The sequence below is a fragment of the Apteryx mantelli genome, chromosome 6, assembly GCF_036417845.1.
Source record: "Apteryx mantelli isolate bAptMan1 chromosome 6, bAptMan1.hap1, whole genome shotgun sequence".
NCBI classification, from domain to species: Eukaryota; Metazoa; Chordata; class Aves; order Apterygiformes; family Apterygidae; genus Apteryx; species Apteryx mantelli.
In genome coordinates, this window is record NC_089983.1 from 12,104,409 (window position 1) to 12,129,191 (window position 24,783).

The following is a 24,783-nucleotide window of genomic DNA, read 5'->3' on the forward strand; positions in this document are numbered from 1 at the left end:
TCTCTGTCCTGGGGACTGCCATGCTCAAGACTGGTAGAAGGACTCCGTCTTTAACCCATGGTTATGCAAATTCTCACTGATAGCAAATACAGTGGAAGAGGATATATCAATAATGTAACATGGGTCTCTTCAAGATCAGCACAGAGCTTGGACTTCTAGGGCTGTCCAAGGCTTCAGCATTCAGCCATAAACACGACTCTCTCCAGTGACAGCTCTACCTGTAAAAAAGCTTTCTTCCACAGGAGGTAACACTAGGTGGTTTGCCAGCCTGACTCTTGTGCTTGCTGTCAAAGCCTGGGCTGCTGCACCCCTTCCAAACCAAAGCCAGCAACCTTGTGGGTATCTGCACTGCCAGAAGATCAGCCCTCCAGGGCTTGCTCTCCCTATGCTCCAGGGGAGACTGGCTGCCTGTGGTGCCACATGCAGTTGCGCACAGAGCCTTTGCAGACAAACACCCCAGCATTTAAAAGAGAGAAGAAAAACAAAGGTCACAAAGCTTTGATACTGTCCGCATATGAGACTTTATTTATACTTTAAAATTAAATACAAAATAAGCTATGCAAAGCATGAAAGATATTCTTGCAAAGATACACAAGCTATGAGCTCAGGGTTTGCCTGTTCAAGCACTATTTCACTTCTGGCTCCTTGTTTCCTCCCACAGTTATTAGCTTGCTTGCCTTGGCACTGGGACATCATTCAGGAAGCCATTCTTCTTCCTCTTTGATCTTCTTGGTCTTTGCCTTGGCTTTGGCCATTTTCTTCTTTTTGGTTTTGTAGACAGGGGAGTGGAGGAACTCTGTGTTTGTAAACGGGTCGCCCCGCCTCAGTTTGCTGCAGAACCAAAATGGTTAGATGGAACTGTCAAGGAATTTCTTGACTATGTGTAAGATTCCAGTCTGCAAAGTTAGTTTATTTCTGTTTTTACTGAAATGCTTCCACCAGAAGGTGCCTGAGTGGTACAGTTTATTCCACCTTCAGTACAGGAGCAGCTCTGACAGTACAGACTGCCTTCTGACCCAGTATAACCACTTCCTCACAAGAAGTTCAAACTATGACACTTTTCAGGGAAAAAACACCGTATTACTTAGTAGTATAATAACAAAAGGCATCCTTTTAGGAGGTAAATAGTCCTATACAGTAGCCACGAATCCATAGTTTCTTTGGGAGAAGACACAGCTACTTTTTTGGTATTCATATCTGCCAGAAAAAGGCAATACAGAACCAACCTGATCATGGAAAAAAACCTTTCCAAATCCTAGTGTTTCCTTCACAGGTACCGGATTAAAATGGAACTACTCAATCGTTGTATAAATATATAGAACTCTGGATATCAGAAACTGGCACCAAGTAAAAGCAGAGCTTTCCCTAAGCTTTCCTTATTTATCTTGCATTTTATCCTCACGCTAGCCCCTCATTACCACTGGAGTAGCACACAGGCAGCCTGCTCGGAGGTATGTTCATTTCAGTGAGGGAAATCAGAGCTTCAGTAGCATGTTACCAGGAGCCTGCACAGGCATCTGTGCTAATGCAGAATTTTGGCTTAATTAAACTGCAGTGGAATTGAGGGTCAAAGAAACATGAAGGGTAAGAGGGGCTGAAAGACACATGAAGTGACATAAGATCCAGCCCTGGAGAGGTATCTGTACAGACAAACCACCACACAACTTGGAGGGTAGAGAAGGACAAGGGAAGACAGCCTGGCAGTGGACAAGGATTGATGGGGCATGTCATGCAAGCGAGGAAGTCTGGCTCTCAAGAAAAGCCCCCTTCAGCATGTTCCCAACTGATGGGAGAAGGGAGTGCCTTGGCAGGTGTGCATAAGTGTGCATGCACAGGAGAGATGGAGAAGAAGGGGGTGCAGCATGGGAACAGGCACGCAAAGGGATAGTTTAAATACCAACCTGTTGAGTTTTGGCTCTGCATAGCAGGCAGGGTCCCGTCTCCGCCTGGATAGACGCCCTGAAGCTCCTTCTGAGCTGGGGGAAGACAGAGTCCTGGCATTGGTCAAGTCCTGCAGTGGCCTAATCTCTGCAAAGACAGATATTCACACATGAATTGATCTGTGTTTCCAAATCATTTTCAGGCATCTTAAGAAATATAGCTGCCAAATACAGAAGAGAGGGATTGCATTACCAAGTTTCTCTGAACACTGCAGAGCAGGGCACAATCCTGAATATAACATCATCTCTAACCTTAGGAGACTGTTTTTGTCCAAAAATCCCAGACCTGTTTCTCAAAAGTCAGCTCATGATTCAAATTAGGTTCCTCCCTGAAAAATACACAAGTCACTAATACTGCTAGCACCTTCGGGCCCAGGTGTAGTAGCCCTCCCTGAGTTGACAGTTCTAACCCCCAAAAGTTTACAGCCTAGAGAAAAAAAGCAAGCTCAAGGCACCCAAACAACCTAGGAGACTTCCAGCAAGATGCAGCAACCTGCCAGTGCTTGCTGCACCTTTCAAAGAAGTCAGCCAGGAGGGGAAAGGCAGGAGAACAAACTCCCTGTCTCCCTGCAAAGTACATAGCTACAGCAGGCCTGTTTGTGAATAGCTGCAGGAAGGAAAAAAAACAAAAAACAACTTTCTCTCTTTACAGAGTATCAAATAACAGCCAACTTCCAAAAAGACTCAGCTTAGCTACTCTACTAACAGTCAGGGGATACACCCTCCAAAGCCTTTGGGGCGGGAGGTGGGGAGGAAAAGAGGGAGAATTTAAGTAGCTCCTGACAATTTTGCATTGAAGATAGCAGCTGCCACGTAAAGGTACAAAGTCCGAATTCTCACAGCATTAACTATCCAAGACCAAAAGCCTGCCACCTTCTTCATACCCTCTGCCACAACAACAGACTCTAGCAGGCACTGGTCAGCATCAGGCTGCATCATTTGACTACTTGATTAGACAGATTTTTCTAAACAGACAGACATGCCCTGTAGACAGCAAGAGTGGGAAAACAGGGACACTCAGCACGTGATCTCAGCCTTTTCCCCGGTATCCATACCTGAAAGAGCAACCAGAAATTCATGCAGTAATGCTGATAAACACCAAGTAAATGCAGCCACAAAAATGCCTGGCTGGTAGTTAGTTCACTGCCCACTAAGTTGAAAGTCTGGGCTCAGACTTCAGATATCCAGTGGCCATCTTTTAAGAATACTAAAGAAGCATAAATGGTGTGTCAGACAGTGATATTTATCTTTAAAAAACAAGAGGGCGGGGAAAAGAAACATTAGCATTCATTGCACGCATTTTTGTACACACTCTCCAAACATGGGTCCCCCCCGCAGCCCACCACTTACCAGGTTCCTGCAAAGATGAACTCCAGGAATGTTCTTTAGAACCTGACTCAACCTGGTTTCTTCCCTCAGGTATTTCTTCTGCATTCCTTTCTTTAAATGTCAGAGCACTCTCTGGCCAAACAGAGGATTTCTCTGGGATTTTGTTGTCCTCAGTACCTAAGCTCTTGGAGACGGGTAGATCTGTAAGCCTGGTGCTGAGAGGCAAAGCTGCAGAACAGGTCATAGTGGAGGATTCAAGACTGTCTGAAATGCTCATAAGATTATTTGTAAGTGAGATCTCAGCTATCTGCTCCTCAAGGAAGGCATCTGGCTCAGACAGGAGATCTGTAATGCAGGAGACCTTCCCCATGAGGACAGTTTGCCTGGACACAAGTTCTGCAGAACTTCCAGGAAGCAGCCCGGCCCCACTGCTCTGTCTGGCCAGGGGGTCAGTCTCTGGAGGACTACAGGTGCTCTTCTTCCTCTGAGGCTTTGGTATGAGATAGACATCTTTTTTTAAGGCATTTGTGGTGTTGTGAACTTCAGCCTGCCCCTTTTCTTGAAGGTCCCCTGTCCACTTTTTATTGCTCTGAGCAGTCACCATTCTCTGAACTCTGGGGATTTTGCTAGCTTTGCTCCCAGGAACATACCTGGAAGGTACAATTTCATCCCCTTCAAAATCTGTCTTGATACAACCCACATTTCCTGTAAGATCCAAAGGACAGACAACATATGTTTTTCTGCTACGTTTAGGATTATCTGGTAAATCCTTTGCACTCTCCTTAGCTACTCCTTGAACACCTATACATGGCACAGAAACCTCAACTTGATCTCTCTGATCATTACAATTGCTTTCCCTAACAGTCTTCCTCCTGCTTGTCTGGCTTCTTTTGGGCTGTTCTTCAGCTTTAGCCTCTGATGTTTTCACACCGTTTGGCACATTCTCCTCATCAGAGTCATTTCTTTGCATAATTACTCTAGTTTTTCTGTTGGTTTTCCGTCTGATGCTCTTTGTGCTCACACTTGATGAGTCCTGCTGCAAAGCACATATACCTGAGGTCTCTTTCCTCAAGGAAAGTGAATATTGTAGACTGTAATCATCTGAGGGAGCTTTATGACTTGAGAAGGTATGAACTGGGCTTTTCAACAAGCTCTCCATGCTTTGGTTCTCAAAGATAGCTTCCTTCTTAACTTGTTGCAGTAAGTCACCACTTTCAAGATTATGCAACTGTGCTGGATTCACCACGTATGTTCTCCTGAGATCTCGGACTTCATCAAGAGAGTGGGAACATAGGTGTGCACCAGAGCCTCCATTCTTCCCTTCCAAAGCCCCTACACAAGCTTCCTGCCTAATCTCAGGAACTTCAGGCCCACTAGAATTTGTCGCAACTTTTGGCTGAAGAAGCTTATTTGCATTTTGGGTGCTCTCTTCACCCTGAGGTACATCAGAGCCACCTTTTGCATTGCTTTTAATTGAATTCCTTTTCTTTTTTCTTGTGCTAGCCTTTTTAACAGCTGTTTTCTCACTGGTTTTGCAACTACCTTTGCTTTTAACCTTTACAGAAATGAGCTCAGGGACTTGGCTACAGTTGGGATCTATTTTAGCATCACACACAGTTTCTTCAGTCTGTGGCTGATCACAGAGAACTTCTTTACCCAAAGATTTTGTATCAGAATCAACAGCAGTTTGAGCAGGTGAAGCCAGGGAGCTGGGTGATTTCAGCTGTAGCTGTGTGTTACTTTTGTTGGAGCTGCTACTCTCCTTCGTGATACTCCACTGGGACACTCGAGTTGAACCAGCGTGCGAGAAGAAATCCACACCAGAAGATGGAGTGCTTGTTGCAAACAGGGTAGAACGCTTCCTCCGCTGAGTAACATGCCCTTGCGAGAGACGATCACAGAAATGTTTCGTCATCTCATCGTCCTCATATGGAAGAGGATGACTTTCCCAGGTAAGCACTGGCAAACTGCTGGGATTTTGTCGGGTGGCATGCAAGGACTCTGTGGGAAAGAAAAAACTCATTCCTTAGACTGAGAAATGCAGAGACAAAAAGTCAGCTTTCTCAGTTCCACTAAAACCCACACCCTGCACACTGCTGTGAATCCCAAGGCTAGAAAAAGCATAATGCTGTTTCTACAGGGACTCCCCAAAGTCACTGTGTTGCAGAACTGCTCAGCTGGCTGCCTTCAGAACAGAAAAGGAGCCCAGAGCAACATTCCAGGCCTCTACCAGCCCTAATACTTGGGGATACTCAAGACTTATGAGAGCTTTATTATTTGTATGGCAAACAAAACCACAAGTCAACAAGCCCGAAGGCCTGTATATACACACCAAGAGGAAGGACAGCAGGCCTTACGCAAAGAGATTTTACTTGCAAGACTTTCAACTCAGCCCTCAAAAAAGTCTCATCACCATTCCATTTTCAGAGTACACAGAGGCATTCTCTAACAACTCCCAAACCTCAACAAACCTATGCTTCTCCACTAACATCTTAAGGGAAGGTGAAGGGCCACACCATCTCATTACGTTTCTACTTGAAGGCACAATAAAGCCCTCCTGCAGCCAAGTAGCTACTTAATAGTTTAGCTGGACAAGACAAAATGCTTGGCTTAAATTGTCTTTTGGCCCTCCTCCCTCCCATGGTGTAAGGATTAATTATCAGCAGAGAATTAGAAAAGTATTGGTATGCATACCTTACCCTGCAAGGAAGAGGAGAGGCTATTACTGCAGCACAGAGCTAATCTATTCTGCCCAAACACTGCCCTTGTGGTGACTTGCTCTCTGCTGTCATCCATTAGCTGCATTTAAACTCAAGAGGGGAAAGCAAATACAGCCACTAGAGACACAGTCCTCTTTCGGGACACTATATAACAGTCCCAAGGTTTTGCACAGAGATTGCTGAGCAGGATCAGAATAGCTCAGTAGATACAGAAGAATATATATTTGATCATGCCTGCAAGGATGAGGAGCTGCGCATCCAAGCAGATTCTTGGGGATAGCATACTCAGGCATTTCTGGAAAGCTTATGTAAGCTCAGTGCCTGCTACCCAGAAAACCTGATGAGTGATCTTGAGATACTGCAAATATGCCCCAAAAACCTGTTCTTCTGGAATAACTTTGCAAAATTATTCCAGAACAGCAGCAGAAGATACAAACTTACCTCCAAGGACATGACAGTCAACAAAAGCCTCTTCTGTTTCCACTGCTTCACAGGGCTTCTTCACATTTTCTTCCTGGGGGGACTGAGACTTCTCAGCCAGCTGTTGTGGCAAAGTATCTTTAGAGACAACAGGCACAATTTCCTGGGGCTTATCAGGAACTGGTCTCTGGAGATCTACTGGGGATGTTTGTACTGCTGTAGAGCTACCATCTTGCCTTCCCCCATCACATAGCTTGGAAACAGGTGCTTTCAACAGCATCACTGCAGGCCTGGTAAAAGAGAACAGCAGCAATAGAGCATGTTCCATAACTGCGACAGGCCCCAGAATCCAGTAGGACAGCACCAGCTTTCACCCCCATCCAAAACTGCTGAAACGCATTTCTGAAGGCTTCAGACGCTTAAGTGAAGAACATGCAGTGCCTGGCCAGGACTGATTTCCCATTTTTGGGCAAGTACAACTCATAAGGAAAGCACATCCCTGCAAGCATAGAAGTGGGAGAAAAATATACTGAAGCAACAAATAAGGCCTTTCAGCACACAGGCTGCAACTGCAGTTCTCTGTGAAACACCAGCCATGCTGCTTAGAGGTATGTTTGTGGGCAGCTCCCTCTGGGAACCAAAAGGGTTCCCTTGTGTTCAAAGGGGAGACTAGACAGAGAAAAAACAGAAAACTGCAACACGTCCTAAGAGATCCCCCTCTGACCTTCTTCCCAAAACATAAACTTACATCACACAAGCAGATGACTATTAAGCATTTATATGTAACAAACACTGAAGCAGTCAACTACGGCACCTAATCTCCTCAAAATTCTCCAGTGTACAGAGTATGAAGAGGCACTGACTTGGCCACTTCTTCCAGCAATATCAGCTGGTATCAGACACATTACTTTCTTCTGCAAACCTAGCTACTCTGGCATCCTTAGATAACCATAGCAAGAACACATATGGCATTATAGAGACACAGGCTGTTTTATGAAGAAAAAGTGCACATAAAGGTGCAACTTCTAAGCACATAGATACAGATAGTTTTACTGACCGCATGCATTTAAGCTACACACCCACACTTAAGTGCTCTGCTAGAAAAGCATCACAGGACTTTCTACCATTAGCAGACATGGGGTGCAACTGTTTACAGTAACACATATTATCACAGTTATAGGTTTAAAGGACAGGCCCTTTCCTCCAAAGGATCTACCACCTAAAATGAGGCAATGCAGAACACAGGGAAGAAATCTTGCAGTGCTCACTAGCCGCAAAGAAAGAACTACCTACAAGTGATATGCTTTCACACAAAGGTGGGAGAAGGGAGAGTTTATGCACAGACTTGGCAGTAGGGCAAGTAAGACAAAGAATGGCAGCAGAAAGACACAGGGTAAAGGAAAATATGGAGCAGTGGCATTTTAGAAGGCATCTCATGGGAAGCAGACAACTGGGCATACATGTAAAATACAAGAGAAAGTTTAGCATGTAGAAATCCAGGATGAGCTTGGTAATATCTGACATTTTCAGGCCTACCTCACAAGCCGAGCGTCTGTGGTATCATCAGCCCAGCTATCTTCTGTTATGCTGTTCTTCTGGCCACTGGACAAGGATGCAGAATTTGTGTAGAACTGGGGAGCAAAGCAATAGAAGGATGGTTTAAAGCTCTTGCCATCTCCTGGGCACATACCCCCTGCCCCGGCACACAGACAGCTGAAGCTCTGTTTCAGTTTTAGGAGAGACATCAGACCCCAAACCCCTGGAAAGCATGTCCAGTACTGCCAGCGACCCTCTCCCATTTCAAATAGCACAACCAGAGGTCCCACCCTCCCACTTAGAAAGGTTCAACAGAACTGCATCAGTGTGTCCTGTGGTGAAGGAAGCTTATCAGCCTCCCCAGAGCACATCAGCCGTATTGGTCAAGGGCTACACCTGCAACAAACTTTAGACGGTTTTCCTGCCTTATAGAAGTCATTTACAGCACAAATTATGCAATAAGCTGCAGCAGAATCAGATTACGTCTCCATAGTCTTAAGAATAAAGTTAAGCTAGTTTAGATGATCTAAGATCAGGAAGAGTTAAACTAGTTTAAGTAATCTGAGACCAGGAAGATTTCCCCCCAGCTTCCCTCCCCCGAAACAGGGCATATAGAAAGTGTCCTGTCCCTAACCAGGGTTGCCAAGGCAACAACAACAACAAAATATAGATAGATAGATAGAGACAGAGAGAGACACACACCTCCTGGTCAATACAGCCAGTGACCCAGAGAAAGGCAGTTTATAACTGTAGCCTTCCTGTAAAGGAAGCTACCTGAGACCCAGCTCTGGAAATCGTCATTAACATCAAGCTAAAAATGCATCTAGGGTGCTTCAAGCAGGCAAAGAAACAAAGCAGAAGCATCAAACACTTGATTAAGCAGTTAACGCAAAGAAAGAGACAGAGACACACAGAGCCTCCTTCCCAGCACAAGCAGCGTGCTCACAGACCCTTTGGCTTACCTCAGAGAGCCGGGCTGTCTTAATCACTGCCATAAGCTTTTCCATTTCTTTCAAGGTGTTATTCTATGTTGAGGTAATAAAGAGAGAGAAACCATAAAGATGTTAAATCAAAATGTCTCTTCCAACAGTGATGCTGTTAGCCAGAGCAAGACACAGCCCTTCTGGAGAGAAGGGACCAAGTTCTACTAGATCACGGCTTACGAGAAAGAGCAAGCCAGTGCATGGCGGCACGTTTTGGACACAGAGGGTACGGATGATCAGCTGCAGCTCACCCACTTCTCCCAAGGCTGCAGCGCGGGCGCTGCCTGCCCTCCCCGTGCCAGCCGCACCGTCCACGCCAGCACCGTACCAGGAAGCAGAGCTTGTGGCGCAGGGCAGCGTTGTGGAAGTGGCACTGCTCCACCTCCTTCTGCAGGACCGTCTTCTCCTGGGTGAGCCGCTGCGCGTTGGCCTTCTCCGCGTTGAGGGCCAGCGCCAGCGCTTTGTTGTTGCGCTTTAGGGAGACTTTGATAGTGGAGGAGTTGTCTGTAAGCGAGAGAAGCACCCCACAGCGTCAGCATCCACGGGCTCATCTGCGCCCGCCTCCCCTCGCCACGCTTCTTTCTCTTCCCAGAGCAGCCCCCCCCCCCCGGCCCCGGCGCCATCACCCCTCGGGCACCGGGCCCCGACACGGGCCCGGCAGCGTCGCAGGCCGAGGCCCCCGCCGAGCGCAAGCTCCGGGCGAGGCAGCGCCCCCCGCCCAAGGCCCCGGGCCCGGGCTGCAAGGCGAAACCGCGCTCACTGATGATCTTCGTTTTGATCCTGGAGGCCAGCGAAGCGTTCAGCTTGGCAGCCCGCAGGGCGCCGCTCCTCTTCTCCCGCATCCGCTCCCTCGCGCCGCTCAGGCTGAAGAGGGACGTCTCGAGGCCCTCCGCGGAGGCCATGGCTGCGCCCGGCGGCGGCTCGCCAGCTCTCCCCGAGCAGGAGGCAGCCGCGCCGCCGCCCGCCGGGCTTTTGAAAACAAACATGGCGGTGGCTCGCCCCGCCCCCGCCCCACCCCCCCGCCGCCATGCCGCGCCGCCATGCCGCGCCGCCGAGCCGCGCCGCGCGGAGACGTGACGGGAGCTTGCAAGCGGTAACAATGGTTCTGCCGGCTGCGGCCGGCACGCCGGGAGCAGCCCCTCAACGGAGTCCTAAATTCCACTCCTGACCTGTGTGGTAGTTGTTGATGCATTAGCCGATGAACAGTAAATTATAGGGTCTGCTAAATAAATTGATTCCCTGCAATTTCGTTCAGTACTGAATTGAAAAACCCCCTCCTCACCAGCCCTGAAAACCCGTGACTGGCCCTGCATAACCATGCTACAAAACAAAAAGAGACCCTTTTCCACACAGCCGTATTTAAACGGTGGAAATCTTTGCCACATGACGTTGCAGATGTCAATTATTTGGTTTCAAAAAGAGATCGGGCAAATTTATGCAAGTAAAAATCAAGCAAGAGTATTAACTGCCAAGACGCCACCTTTTGCTCAAGAAGGTCCTGAGCTGCAAATCAATAGAGAATGGGGAAACACACTGAGAAAGTTTCATGCCTACTGCCACAGCTCAAACTCTTCCCCAGGCACCCACTAGCAGCTGCTATATATATATATATATTTTTTCCTTCAGTAAGAGCACAAACTCAGCCTGTGCCACCCCCCCCCCAGGTACAACGGCATTTCCTGCATTTTGGGAAACAGCAGGAGCCAATAACACCCCAGAGCTAGGGAGCAGCCTCATCTCAGGGAAGCCACTTTCCCCCTTGTCACCTTGCCACCTAACAGGAGACAGGCTGGGGCTAGCTGGACTCCCGGCCAGACCTGGCACTTTGTGAAGGTCACTTTGCATGCCAGCTTGGCCATACCTGCAGACTAGCCCTGGGTAGGTGTGACTGAAGGAGACACAAGCAGTGGACCTAGTTTCGCAAAGCAGAGCAAACAAGCTGCAGCTCTACTGGGGATAGAGGGTTGCTGTGATGCCTGGCAGGAGGATGCCCGAAAAAATCAAATCCAGCTCAGTACCAGCCCCTAGCTGGGAGTAGCAGTGGGGAAGAGCCAAGTTTGGTGCTTAATTTGCCACAGGGGGGGATAGAAATTATAAGAATGGCCATGGGCATCTAATGCTTCTAGGAGGGGCCATCCCCAAACTCCAGCCCTCTCCCAGCAGCTGCCAGCCCAGCTTTCTGCACCACAACTCTGGCAAAGACACAGTAGGCAGCAGAGCTGTGTCCACCACCATTACCTCTTGCAGCACACATCTAAAGTTTAGACCTTGGAAAGAGAGTGGTGTAATGAAATGAAAAAGAGAAAGCACAGCACAAATTCTGTAAATGGCAAGTAGGCCATTTCCTGGAAAACAGCTACGTCTCATGATAATATATTTGCTTTTATAACTTAGGCCATCACAAAGAGACAACATTATGTCCAAGTGTCATAAACCCATTGCTATTATTTAGTTGGTAATCAGCTAATACCAGAAGTATATTCCTAGGGAAGTGGATTGCTCATTCCCCTCTTGCATTCAAACCTGCAGCCTACAAACCTTCCTAATCTACAAATGCAATGGGTTCTCACTGCCTTGTTAATTATGCTGATGCACTGGCTGTCATCAGTGATCCTGTGCAAGACGGTCCCACGTGCATTGGGAGGGCAACAGCAGGATTTAGTAAGCTGCATTGGGATTTCCCGGATGTTAGAGCTTCTCCTAATACTGTAAGCGAAAATGTGGTGTGGATGAAAGAGCAAGTAGTAGGATCCTTCCTGTTTGCCATAAACACTGCAGATGAAACCCAAGACAGGCTCCTAGCAGGTAGCAGGTCTAGATTTTCACTGTTCCAGAATCTTACCTCTACTGAATATTGATAGCTTCTTTTACAAGCAATTAAATCCATCAGAAAACCCAGTGAACAGACTCCACCTTCCTTGTTAGCCAGTCATCTCTGTTTCCAACCGGCCACTCAGCAGTGAAACTCAATACCTAGAAATGTAAAAGGATCATTTAACTTGAGCCTGATAACACAACCTCAGGATGCAGGTTTAATCTCATGTTGGGTTTTTTCTTTAATTTCTCTCAGCTCAACAGCATTGTTTCCAAGCAACCGGAGAAAGCTACAGTCCTGCATAGCCATAGCCTAATTTCCCTGGCACACAAGCTCAGTGACAGAGGCAAGAAAGGAACAGCAGCATCCAGAGGGAATTCCTCCTCAGAGATACCTGGAGTCAGAGAGGCTCCAAACCTGGATCCTGAGGCCTATTCCAAAGAGTTTGACACAGGTAGTGCATGATTTCTTGTGTACATGTGTGAGAGAGGGAGAGAAAGAACAGGGAGACTATATCCAGTAACACAGACGAGCTTACCAAGCATGTCATAGTTTTCTTTGCATATTTATAATAATCCATGGGTTCTTCTTTTCTGAACAATCCTGTTCAGGCTGGGAATATTCCAGATGTAGCCTTTTGCTGCCTAGTGTGATGTACCTGCTCACTGCTTTGAAACCTTCTCCCCAGTGGGACCAAGCACTGCAGTTATAAATACTGGGCCAGCACTTTGTGTGGTGTAAGTCATCCTACAGGTTTTCAGCAGCCCCATGCTGACTCCTACTAACTGAGGATCCAGCCCAGAATACTGGCAGTTACCTGCAGTACACTACACAGCAGAGCTGGGGGTTGATACCCCTGTTTACATTAGAAAATTAACTAGTGCTCTTGCTGCCTGGCTGGGCCTCTGTGGCTGTGAGCTATGGAGCTGAGAAGTGTACACTTTGATTTTACAATAAATTGGTGGACCAAGGTGCTGGCTGCTCTCCTTCCTATATCCTGTCCAGACAGCTGCTTTCTTGTCTCTTCCAGCCTGTCCTCTTCCCAGTTCATTCAGTGATCCACAGCCAACTAACTGCCTTTGTCCATCCCCTCTTTTTGCCACATAGGTCTGATTAATACACACACAGTGGGGAGGAAAAGCCAAGTGCTAAGAACTCGGAAGGAACAGCAGGTAGGGACTGTGCAGTAGATTTACATTATGTGAGAGAACATGCATCACTAGGATGGGGATGCAAGAAACCTGCTAGCTGACAAGTGTCATATTCAAGACAGATGCTCATTGTAAATTGGCCCATCCTGCCCTTTTTCCATCACCAAGCTCCTTACTCTCACTTTCAGTGCTGTGCATGTTGTCTTCTCTTTCTTGATTATGTTTTCTCTCCAGTTCTACTACAGTCCTACTTGGGAATTGGTTTTGGCCAGATTTTTGTAGGGGGTCTTTAAGTGTCCCGTGTACTTTTGCCTGTGGTTCCACTTTGCCCACTGTGATAGAGACACTTGCTGGGATGCACTTTTTCCTCCCTCTAGATTTCAGTGAACCATTTACATTGTTGTGACAACTAGAACATCTCTGGCCATGGAAAGAAGATGCTTAAAGAAAGAGATTGAAAAACTCCTGTAAGTACTCTCTGCCCACAACTTCCTGCACTGAATTTGAGATAGACTTGCTTTCATTGCAACAGGTTGTAGGACTTAGCTGGATGACAACTGTAAATCCTTAGTCTTTTCTTGCTGGAAAGCATTGACAGACTTCCTTTCAGATGCTCTTAATTTTCTAGCATGCCCTACATGCGGCCTGCAGTGTGACAGAACCCGACTGCATATGTGACAGCAGAGAGGTCTCACTCCAACTAGCACAAAGCAAGGCCTGGGTTGTGCAGGGAGGTGCAGAGTTCCTCCCTCGCCATGTATCTGCTGTATGTCCAGGGCAGCCACTATAAGGAGGGCCCTGTTAGTTCATGCAGCAGAGCCTTGTGCTCTTAGATGCAGGAGTGCACAGCAGCAAGCTTCTGGGGGATGTAAAACGATGTTCCCTCTATTCAGTGCCAGCCCTTCCCTGGTCTCCTTGCACAGATCAGTACTACTCAGTCTCAAGAAAGGTTGCAGACTCAGGCCCTCCATTAATGAGAAAACCAAGCACCAGTGAAGTACCTCTCTTGGCTGTACTTTGAAATCCTTGCTGTGAAGCTCCAGACTTGTAATACTCTTTTCACATTTGTGCTTCTTCCTATATTTTGAAGCCTCTGAGGAAGACAGCAACATGGTTTGAGGGAAGCTAAGACTGCCCATGGTGCAAAAAACTAATGGCTCTCCTAATCAGGATGGGTCTACGAGAAATCCTGCAGCAGATTCCTAACCCTGAATCATAGTAAATTCAGCCCTAATTTTACACTGACCTTAGAGTCACCTATATCTTCTCTTGTACTGGATTGCTTAGAACTGGTGGTAATTCAAAGTTGCTCTCTTGCTTTAAGGAGTGATTATGTTGGCATCAGACTACGAGAAAATGAATTTGATCCAAGAGGACAAAGGCAGTCCACCTTTCTAGATGACATGGTAATCAAACTTATTTCCAATCCTATACCCTTTATCTGCAGGGCTAGTGAGAACTCCGAAGGATGCCTGTTCGATACACCTAAATAAACTGTTCCTTACAGTGATCAATAAAAGCCCGTTACTCTCCCATCCAAAGAGATTGGCTGTGGATAACATCTAGGTGTAACATATGCAAGATAATTTAAGTTCTGACTAATTTTTCAGCAAGACAAAGCTCATCAACAAAGGACACTTGAGAAGGTTGAAGTCAACCATCTGAAGAGACTTGCACATAAATTAAAGCTGTCAGTGCATAATAAAAACTTCTTTCAACCGAGCTGAGAAAATCTTCCCAGGCATGTTTAAAATGCCTCAAACCTCGACAAGTGTCCTGCAGTTGGTGAGATACCAACTGTGTGCACTGGGCTGCAGCTCATCTCCCCCTGTATTCCTCCAGTCTCTCTCTCATCCCTTGGTCAAGTGATTACAGCACAACACTTGGGGTTTTTCTCTCTTTCCAGGCTCATTACAACTTGGCTCTCGGTGTTGCTTTGCTGTGGCTAAATGACTCAGATGCTCAGCCTCTGCTGACAAAAGAGGAAATGTGAGTATTGCAAAGGTAAGACCCTAATGCTGCAGTGGGCTACACCAGTGTGAAAACAGTAAAAGCAACAGTGAACTGGTCCAGCACTTTTTTGCTTTCATAACACCAGGCTAATCATCTTGTTCAAAACGCCATGCAGGAATTTGGCAGCTCGCAGCCGATATATGTATCCCAACCGAACTGAGAGAGAAGCTATGATATTATCTTCATATGCTGGAATATTAATGGTAAGAGGGCAAGAAAGATATCAGAATCTTTTGCTCTATGGCAGCTCTCTAGAAACACTCCCTGTACCCTGCATATCTTTGCTTATAGAAAGTACAGCATACAGATAATGCAAATATTACAGATCTGACTCATTTTATCAGGTAGCCATTAAGGTTTGCTCAGCCTGAGAAAGCAAAATAGGCAGTTTCAGTAGGTGATACTGTGAGCATGTATCAGTACTTATCTTGTCTCACCCATAAAGGGTGTCAAACAAACAATGTACAAGTACAAAACGAGTACAAAACAATGATGGAAATAGAAGCACAAGCAGACAGAGTGTAACAATCCCAGCAAAGATGCAGTGTGATCTTCCAAACCAGTGCCTCAGTACATGCAGTATACCCACCTTAAGCCACTGTGGCTCTCATAAGGGAACAAAGGACTCGCTTCCTTGTTCTCTCCCCCAGATTTTCCTCTATTTACTTTCAGGCCCTCTAAGAGCAAGTTGTAGGACCAGGTCTCAATAAGATATGTACTAGGAACATGAAGCAATACTAGGAGTTCATGTGAAAGCCATTTCAGAATTCGAAGGAAAGGGAGTATTAGCTGGGTTTCATGTATTCACTTTAAAGAAGGATACTTCTCTTGAGAGCTGACCCTTTGCCTTACCGTTTTCACAGAACAGCATTCCTGTTGAAGATATCTTTGAGATTTACAGCATGAGGCCCTCAGCAACATGCTGGCAGAGCTCTGCAAAAGTGAGTGATTTGCAGATTTATCTCTTGTAGGGGTTTGAGTGAGGATCTCTGACCTATAGCAGCCTGGTCCAGTGCCTGGGGCATCAGACTGACATTCTGGGGAGCACCATCCAAGTGTGGCTCTGCCACCTCTCTCTCCTAAATCCTTCAGCTCTGTATCATTTCCCTTCCCATGCTTTCCCACTCAGAGTGAACCCTGTCCAACCATTCCCTTTTCTCACTGCCTCACATCTGCCATCAGGGCTTAGAGCTGTGTGGGTGGCCTTGCAGTCTCACAGCAAGGTGCAAAGCCTCCACGTGAGGTGGTAGTTATCCATAGTGAACCTCAGCCCTCCTGTCAGTCTCGAGAGCATGTCTGTCAAACCTGCAGAATGCAGAGCATTTCTTAATTTCTTGCAGATCATATTGTCTAGCTATTATAGCTACTGTTTATCCCAGCTCTCCCATACTAATAAAAGGAGAGCAGTTAAGTGCTTTCCGTAGAATTACTACTGTTAGACCAGCAGCGGTTTGGGGACAATGCATGGAAGATAGCAATAAGCTCGCATAGCTCCCTGTTGCAGCAGAGTACAAGCATTCAGATATCATGCAAGACCAATAGACTGGGTTTGGCAGCATGACTTATCTGAAGTTAGTGCTTATTGTCTTTCTTTGGGATTGTTCTCTGGCTGCCAAAGATGTAGTGTGTCTGTGCCTTTTCTCCCTCCCCTGTACACTTGGGCTTCGACCCAAAAGTCCCCACTCTCATTGGAGATTGGGGTGCAAGGCCTAACCTTTTCTAGCACATGGCCTCTGGCCCTGCCCCGCACTGCCTGGCCTCACCCAGAAGCTAGAGATGGGTCACAGCGTATCCTGTGAGCAGTTTTCTAAAGGAGTAACACTGACCTGCAGAGCTCACCTCTCTGCCACAGTTCTTCAGCCCTTCTCTTTTGTATGGACTCTGCAGATCCTTCATAGTCTCCTTCATCCATTCTTTTCCACCTTTAAGCTGATAAACCTTCCTGCCAAGTAAATGAGCAAGTGGTCTGAGATGAGGCATTTGGCGGAGGAACCAAAAATGTTAAATCCCATGTTAAAAAAGTTTGACTAAAGACCTTTACTCTACAAGACAGAGACCTCTTTCTATGTCTCCTTTTTTCGGTAAGCTACTGTCTGTTGCTTGGCAGGGTGTGACAACACTGTAGATGTTAAGTCTTGGGGTTCTGATCTTAGGCAGCTTCATTAAAAAAAAAAAAAAAAATCAGTGCTAGGTTACAGAAACCAACTCTTGAAAAGGAACTCAGAGCAACTCTCACATAGGTGTTACATGACACTGTTTAAGGAGATTCAATATCTGCCCCCTAGAAATCCTCCCTGACTCCCAGTGAAGGATCAGAGATGGCACCCCTCAGAAAGCCTTAGCTTTTCTCTTCAATGCAAGAAAGAGGAGAACAAGAGAACAGTGCCAAGACAGTTTTTCACTTGCAGTGAACTATAGTCTTGTGCAAGTTGGACACAACTTAAACAGAACAAACCAGTGACTCTGACTGCAAGATTATCTGTTACCTGTGCATCTGCAGGGAGCAGATGCTCTACCAGAGTCTGGAGATAACCTCATGCCGGATCCTACAATAGAAACAGAAAACGTGTCCAAGGTTTTACTATTCCATTATTGCAGAGAACAGAAGTAACATTATCCTGCTTTACAGATGATTGACTGGGACAGAGATTAAATGACTTGCCCAAGGTCAGACAGTATCTATGGCAGAGCCAAAAAGCCTGGATCTTTCTTTGCACTTAAAAACTGTCCTGAGAGAAGCAGAATATATTTCCTCAGGCACAGTGCTTTGATAACATGGTTCACTGTCAGCCTCCGCAGCAGAGCTGCCTGGGTATAGTCAGCTCCTAAGGCAGGCAGCAGACTACATGCCTTTTGCATCCCTTCATCTAAACATACTCTTACAAATCTTAAATAAGCAAAAGAACCAGATACTGTTTGAGACCTGTGAGACAAATGACTCCCTCACTGTTTGGGAATGAAACCTCCTAGAGCTTGTATGTGAAATGGTCCATCAGGTCTTAGGGAGCCAGTGGGACCCAGGCCATTTTGGTCATCAGGGCAACTTCTGCATGCCCAGTTGAAACACCTCTATAGTTGTATTGGGCAGAAATTGCAGGGTTTACTGCAGTCACACATGAGCACCCAATCAGTGCGTGCATGGGCATTTTGTTGGGCTTAAGTGGCAGGATTTAGGTAGCAGGAGGCTGCAATGACAACCTGTGGGGAGGAAGGCCGGGAAGTGCCTTGTGCCAGCCAGCTCAGAAACCCAGGTAAACAGCCCATCAGAACTTCAGCCAGGGGAGCACAAGGCACCTCTGCTCAAGCATATCTAAGAAAAAGCAACAGCTGTGAGGGGAGGAGACAGATAAGGAGACACATGGAAGGAGAGATGGCTGAGGAGATGAGCCACTGAAGGTGGCACAAATGTTTGACCCTCATTACAACTTTGCAATCAGAAACCTCTAGCAACATAAGGATCACTTATGTGACCTGCACCATCCTTTCAGTCTAAGGAGTCAACTGAGGCATGTTAGATTATCTGAATGCTGTGCTCTTGGGTTTAGAGGTTTATGAAGGCTTTTTATTGGCATACTTCTCTCTGGCTTAAATGCCCAGCTGACCACAGACTTCAGGGTTCCTTTCTGGCCTGCACACTGGTGTGGGTCTTTGCCAACCCAAGTGAAAAAAGTACCGGTGCACGGCAAGCACAGACACACAAAAGCTCTTTGTATTCAGTATCTGGCCTTCAGGGACATGTTTTTGTCCCTGAAAGGGCAGAAGCAGGTTGTTTTGCTCTGCTGTGCTGGTCCTCTCTTGGACCTCTGCTGAAATTTATCCCCAGGCTACTAGAAAGAGAAACTGTGTGTTTGGTCCATGCAAAACTGGATACAGAAGAAAAGTGTAACTGAGCAACAACATCCACACCATTAAAAAAAAAAAAAAAAGCCTACAGTGGACAAAAAGGGAGATACTCGCTCCAACTCTGCTGATCAGATCTCATGTTGGCCCTGCAGATTTCACCAGTTAAAGGTCTTCAATTTTTCCTTGCCCTGACCCTAATGCCTACACTTAGCCCTAGTCTTAAAGAGATAATCTAGTCTCAAAATTACTCACAAAGCTTTCAGCATTGCTGGCACCACACAGCTTGCAGAATCCACCCCAAGTAGCCTTTTTTTTTTTTTTTTTGAATTAAATGTTCACTGCCTTTTGGGTCTAGCAGAGTCCAAAGAAGAAGTACCAATTCAATGCCCCTTCTCATAACCCCAACCCTCCTCTGCCACGAAACAGCCCAGGGACTCCTGGCTGTGGCAATGCTAAGCCACGGGCCCCTTCTCCCACCAGCTGGCAGCCCAGTCCTGTGTGACCTGAGCAATATAGTCCGAGGAAACTCCCATTGCATAAAGGCAAAACATTTGCATCAGAGTATTTGGATTTAGTAACATCTGTGCCATTTAAGAGATGTTCTCTAATAAATTCAAGCTGTCTGCCCCTCTGGCTTTTGCCCCTTTGGTAATAGCAAACTAGCTCTAGCCCTTCTTTCTCTGGACCTAACAGTGAGCTGAACTCTTCAGTTCCTCCTCTGCCTCATAGTGTGCCAGGGAGAGGGGGAAAGGGCAGTGCAACCACTCACAGCCACGCTAAGGTGCAGCCCAGCTCCCGGGCCCTTGATATAATGCCTTACAGAGCAGCAGCCCCACCAGTGTGATCTAATTACTGCTAATGTCAAGTGAGGAAGGATGTCCTGCAGGTCCTAGGGAGATACAAGCTGCTTCACAAGGGCCTTGCCTGCGTTCAGAGAAGGCCTGTGTAAAAGCAGGTCTGCAGTCTAAGTGTAATTGCCCTCTAAAATTAGGGTTTATAATCTTTAATCCTTAACTTACAAGTCACAAGAATACTTTCTTGTATGGCCTAGCTATTTAACAAAGGAGTGTTTGTGCTGGAATAAGTAGGGTTTTATTTTCAGTGATGCAGAGTTTATTAATGTTTCCCAAGCAATCATTAAAAATTGCTGTGGAATTGTAATCAGACTATAATAGGCAATTCACATGTAATTCACAGCATTTCTGACACCCTTATGAAATACTTAATCATGCTTGATCTTAATATTAATGATGGACTGCCACCCAGTGTCCAGAAAAGGCCAGAGCTGCACTTTGTAACTCTGTAATTACATATACCAGAACAGCCTGGGCCATGATCTCTCTTGACTGAATTATCCCATCGAATCCTATACAGGGGCATTTCACAGCCTGTTCTTTCAGCACAGGGATCTTCCACACTGCTCCAGTGGGTAGCTTTTGCTGTGAACATTACTCTGTATTTTTACTATCACGCCCCTTATGGCATAAATCCTTTTATCTATGAATTCCCAATCCAGGATATTTTTAGAAATGTCCCTTCCTAGTGCACACCACACACTACAGAGGAGTGAGGTTTTCTTGTAAATTTTTCCAGCTACTCATGCTGTTTCCCGCTTTTTTTTTTTTAAGCTTCAATTCATATTCTGATGTTACTCAAGACAAGGAAGGAACAGTCATTCTGTTCTTCTCATGTAGCCTTGCACTTACATGGCACCTGTCTCTAGTGGGGTCGGGATACTTCCTTGATAGTCATGAGGTGGCAAAATTATAAAATCTTCTGAAGAGGAAGATAAGCCACTGTTATCAGGATCTCCAGTTTCCATTTCAGCAGGTAATGCTGCTTAATTTTAAGCATGGGCTTAAGCTCATTCCCACTCTGTGAGAAAGGAATGGAAATGCTTTGCTGAATTTGGAGACTAAGGGTAATTAATTTTCCAAAGCCCTAATCAGTTTTAGAGGTTAAAGCTACTGTCTTCATTAACAGTAAGTCTGGAAGCACAACTTATGCCTCCTTAAGAGAGTCCACGATTCGAGCTGGAATTCAGCCCATTGTAAAATTTAACTTTTGTGGATCCCAGGTTTGGTCATCTTCTTCCCGTTTCCCTACAAGAGGAATAATGGAGATTCCTATAACCTCCCATCCCTTTTGAAGTCCTGGCTTAGATCTCCTTAAAAATCGAGCGCCAGCTTACCAAGCTTTATGAATACTAGCACTCAGAGCCTGGTCACGTCCTTGCGGGATTTAGGAACTAAAAATTTCTGAACCGTGAGTAGGGCCCACCTTGCCTGAGAAGGATGTAACAGTTGCCATCCTGACTGCCTGCTACCTCTCAGAGTTTTCTATCCCACCACCAAGACGTTTTGGCAGCTGCCACATGAACAGCTGAGCAGTCCCAGGCCAGGGTGTTGGGGCAGATCGCGGGCTGCCCCGTGTGCGCTGCAGCAGGTCAGCTACTGCGCACACAGCTGCCATGTCCCGGCAGCAGAGATGGGCGCTTCAGAAAGCTGGGTGGGCCAAGCAGCCAGGCCAAAAACGGTCAGCAGAGCTCTCCTCACTTGCCCATCAGGGTCTCTGAAGCAGTTATCTTTCTTTTTAGCTGACTACACAGGAGGATATGCCTGTTTGGCTTGGCACATGGTTTCTGCAGATGTACTGATTTTTGAATTATTGTCCTTCCAGGACCACTGGATTCACCCTTTCAACCTCTCCCTGCACCCATTTGCCATGCTGACTGCCCCCAGAGCTGCAGAGCACGCCTGGAAGCACAGTGAGCACATTTCACCCCAATTCCTCACAGGGTCAGAGCAGGGGACATGGGGCCACAGCTGCCTGTCCCAGCACTGCCACCGCATTACAGCCCACAGAGCTCCAACAGCTACACCTAAAAAAGATTGTGTAAATCTTGTTCCGTGCCCATCCTGGTCATGGGCATCTTCCCACTGCAGCCTGGAAATAGTATCTAGCTTAGGCTGCCAAACTTCATGATAGTTGCAAAAGGAGTATTCTATTCTCAAGTTGAGGTGTAACATTACATGTGCAAGATTACCCATTTCTGCAGTAGGGTCAGCCTTTACATCTGACAAACACTTGTTTGTTCTAAGCTTGACTAATATTTGGACTTGTGCAAAGGTTGGTTATGGTACTGGCCAGGGAAGGACCACCTCCCTTCCCTGCCTCTTCTCCAAATGCAGCAAAAGTGAGAGGAACTCCATCAGCATTAGGGAATTTGACACTGGTGCCCTTCACCTCCAACCATTTAACTCATCCCATGCCCAGGGGTACTCTGTGGGCCCAAGATGATGCTTGGCTCTTTCTCCCTCCTAAGGCATCAAGTACCAGAGAGCAGCAGCAAATCAAAAGACCAGCCCTGGTTCAACAAGGAGAACTAAAAAGGACAGAAAGCAACTTAACTCACTGACCAGAAGAAAGCAGCAGGATGACAAAGTAGGTCTGAAAATTTCACACAAGTCAGCAAGCCATTTTTGCAATACCACCTCTGAATGTCACAGCTAGAGTGGCCCCTCTGGCCATCCAGAGCCCACAGAGCCTTTCTTTACAGGCCCATCTTAATGCTCCATGGCATGAGAAGTTTCATAGTAGTGGTAATTTATGTACAGTGTCAGTCCTAGATTTGACTTTCATGGCAACTGTATCGTACCTTGGGCAAGAGGTGTCACTCATGAGCTGGAAAGTCACATTCCAGGAATATTCTCAACATGCACACAGGAAAGGAGCTCTTTTGGCTAATATTCACTGCAAAACATATTCGCTACCATCACTTTTAGGTCAAAAAAGAGTTGAAGACTACTAAAAAAATAAAAGAAAAACCTGAGTCTTTCTAAACCTCTGTCTTTCTATTTGTATGTGATTTGCCAAAGCCTATTGTTTGCTCCAGCTCTGCAGAGCAAGAGAGTCAAGAAAATATTCCTTCTAGCACCAGCAGGGATTTGAATGAGTGGTATAAGGGGGCTCCCCTGCACCTCCGAGTTCGGTGTGCATCGCATGTTACACAGCAGGAGGGAAGCTGATCCGCCGTGCAGTCCCCATCTCTCCTGATTCATTCAGCCCTGCATGCTGTGCTTGTGCTTATTAACATTTGCATCCTGCAGGGAGCTACAGAAGCAGCAAAACAAGGAATCTCTCCAGAGAAGCCTGGAACAAATCTGAAAGGAGAGAATGCAAAGAAAGCTAAGGCATAACAAGGACTCAGATTTCATGTACCTCACCTAGCTGCAGGTGAGCTAAGTGATGTCTTCTAGCCTAGTTTTTGATAATGCACTGTGCTGTTTTTTTTTGCTTTTTAAATCTTAGCCATTCCTCCCTTCCTATCTCTCCTATCTTGCACTCAAGACACACAGTCCCTGCTCTTCCCTTAGCCATCTCTTTCCTGCTTCCCTGCTAGTGTGCAGAGAACTTAAATTTTGCCAGTGCATCCTTGCTACTTCTCTCTAGCTTCTCAACCCACCATGATACTTGTATAGAGCCAGAGAGGCTGCAGCACTTTGCAGAGCCAGGGAGCATGCACTTCCCCGTGCCCACAGTCCTGTGCCATTCCCACACATCATACAGAGAAATAAGCAACACTGGATCACAAGAGGGTTGTCTCTCCTATGATAAGCCCGTTTTCCTTAGCCCTTCCCTTTAATTGCTATTTCTCTTCCATCTTGTTCTTATTTCTTAAAAGAGACAGCTACAGAAAAAACCTCTCCCATGTTGCCAGTGCAACATTGGAGCCTCTAATCATCTTCCATTCCCCATTTGTAGGTCTCTAAGGGTTTGCTTCTGTTGCGTCTACGTTGTGCAACCCAAGAGGACTCCCCATCTCCTGGGAGGACTGTCACAACCTTCATTCATATCCTAACTCCATCTTGGGATAAGAGTTGGGTACACATCATTCTCCTTCCACCTCCCTCTCCCTCCGGCTGGTAGCCTGAGCACAGTATGGCATGTTTCTATAGGACTCTTTCTAAATTTACTTCCATACAAGTTTCAGGACTCAGTGGGGTAGGAGAAGTGGTCACTGCTGAGGGCACACATAACACTAATTTCAGGGCAGAGAGACTCTATTAGACCTTTTTACATATAAAAAAATGACAGAATTAAAGATTCCAGCTTAGTTTGAGCCAGGGCATAGCCAAACAGCCATCCAAAGGGTGGTCACATATTGTAAGGCTACATTAACCCATGCCTTGGAGATGTTCCTGTACCCTAATGCAGAAATGACAAAGAAAAAAAAATAAACATCTGTGAAGCAAAACTGTTTTTGTTCTTCTGCCCATTGGTTCTCAGGCACTGACCCTATTTATGGAGATGCCAAAATACAACACTGCACAGCAAAGCCTGGGAAATGGTTAAACTTAGCATGTGTTCCAAAAACTTATGGATTCAAAGGGCCTTTCAGAAATCCTCATGACTCAAAGCTTGTTTTCAGCTCACCAGGTTCACAGGGCTTTTTTTAAGAACTTATCACAAATTTCCTGTTAAAGTTTACAGTTTAAAGTAAAACATAGTTGCTGTAAACATCTGTCTTCTCAATTCTGAGCTGTCCATGGCAAAAGACTTGCTACAGCTTTGCACATTCAAGAATTACAGCTTAACTGGTGGGTCTCTTTGTGCCAACACTGACAGAGGGGCTCTCATCCATACCATGCCTCCCCTCACTTGCCCCTTGAGCCATGTGAGCCAAAATAAAGGTCCAAGAGTGAGATGAGAAGGCTAGAAGGGACCTCAGATCGTCATCTAGATCGCTCTTCCCCGACACAGGAAGCCAGTGAGCATTTGGCCAATTTCTACAGTGCCAGCTGTTTCAGCCTGGTTTGCTAGCCCTGCGGGGAGCAGGATTGCTGGAACTCACCATCCAATCCCATTTAGCTGTTCCTACCTCTCCATGGCCTGTGCTCACTGCCGCAACAGGCCTACCCTATTGCACCCAGCACAGGCTCATCCCCCCAGGGCAGTCAGCTTCTGAATAGAGGCCTCTTCTCCTTGCAAACAAGTCCGGTAGAGCAGTAGGCAGCAGCCAGCACCCAAGAC

At 46.4% G+C, this 24,783-nt stretch overlaps 2 protein-coding genes across 2 annotated transcripts; one reads left to right on the top strand and one right to left on the bottom strand.

The window, feature by feature from the left end:
• Positions 1 to 497: 497 nt before the first annotated feature.
• SGO2 (shugoshin 2) lies at positions 498 to 9,886 on the bottom strand. The gene is made up of 8 exons (XM_067298749.1): positions 9,689 to 9,886; positions 9,257 to 9,432; positions 8,908 to 8,970; positions 7,946 to 8,040; positions 6,431 to 6,699; positions 3,291 to 5,270; positions 1,902 to 2,028; positions 498 to 831 (listed from the first exon to the last, which is right to left on the bottom strand). Exons 1-8 carry the CDS (start codon positions 9,828 to 9,830, stop codon positions 693 to 695), a joined length of 2,991 nt encoding a protein of 996 aa, XP_067154850.1. The 5' UTR covers positions 9,831 to 9,886; the 3' UTR covers positions 498 to 692.
• Positions 9,887 to 13,320: 3,434 nt separating this feature from the next.
• Positions 13,321 to 23,666, top strand: C6H2orf80 (chromosome 6 C2orf80 homolog). Its single transcript, XM_013952135.2, has 9 exons — positions 13,321 to 13,361; positions 14,219 to 14,300; positions 14,801 to 14,883; positions 15,023 to 15,110; positions 15,771 to 15,848; positions 21,430 to 21,517; positions 22,076 to 22,194; positions 22,860 to 22,986; positions 23,515 to 23,666. The coding sequence occupies exons 1-8, from the start codon at positions 13,321 to 13,323 to the stop codon at positions 22,947 to 22,949; spliced, it is 669 nt and encodes a 222-aa protein (XP_013807589.2). The 3' UTR covers positions 22,950 to 22,986; positions 23,515 to 23,666.
• The last annotated feature ends 1,117 nt before the right edge of the window (positions 23,667 to 24,783 follow it).

Bases quoted from the DNA above. Each gene is read 5' to 3' on its own strand.
- SGO2 (XM_067298749.1), bottom strand. From the start codon at position 9,830: ATGGCCTCCGCGGAGGGCCTCGAGACGTCCCTCTTCAGCCTGAGCGGC. The intron at 9,433-9,688 runs GTGAGCGCGGTT...TCTCGCTTACAG, and splicing joins GATCAAAACGAAGATCATCA to ACAACTCCTCCACTATCAAA. The intron at 8,041-8,907 runs GTAAGCCAAAGG...TTTGCTCCCCAG, and splicing joins AGACAGCCCGGCTCTCTGAG to TTCTACACAAATTCTGCATC.
- C6H2orf80 (XM_013952135.2), top strand. From the start codon at position 13,321: ATGGAAAGAAGATGCTTAAAGAAAGAGATTGAAAAACTCCT. The intron at 15,111-15,770 runs GTAAGAGGGCAA...CCGTTTTCACAG, and splicing joins CATATGCTGGAATATTAATG to AACAGCATTCCTGTTGAAGA. The intron at 22,195-22,859 runs GTAGGTCTGAAA...TGCATCCTGCAG, and splicing joins GAAAGCAGCAGGATGACAAA to GGAGCTACAGAAGCAGCAAA.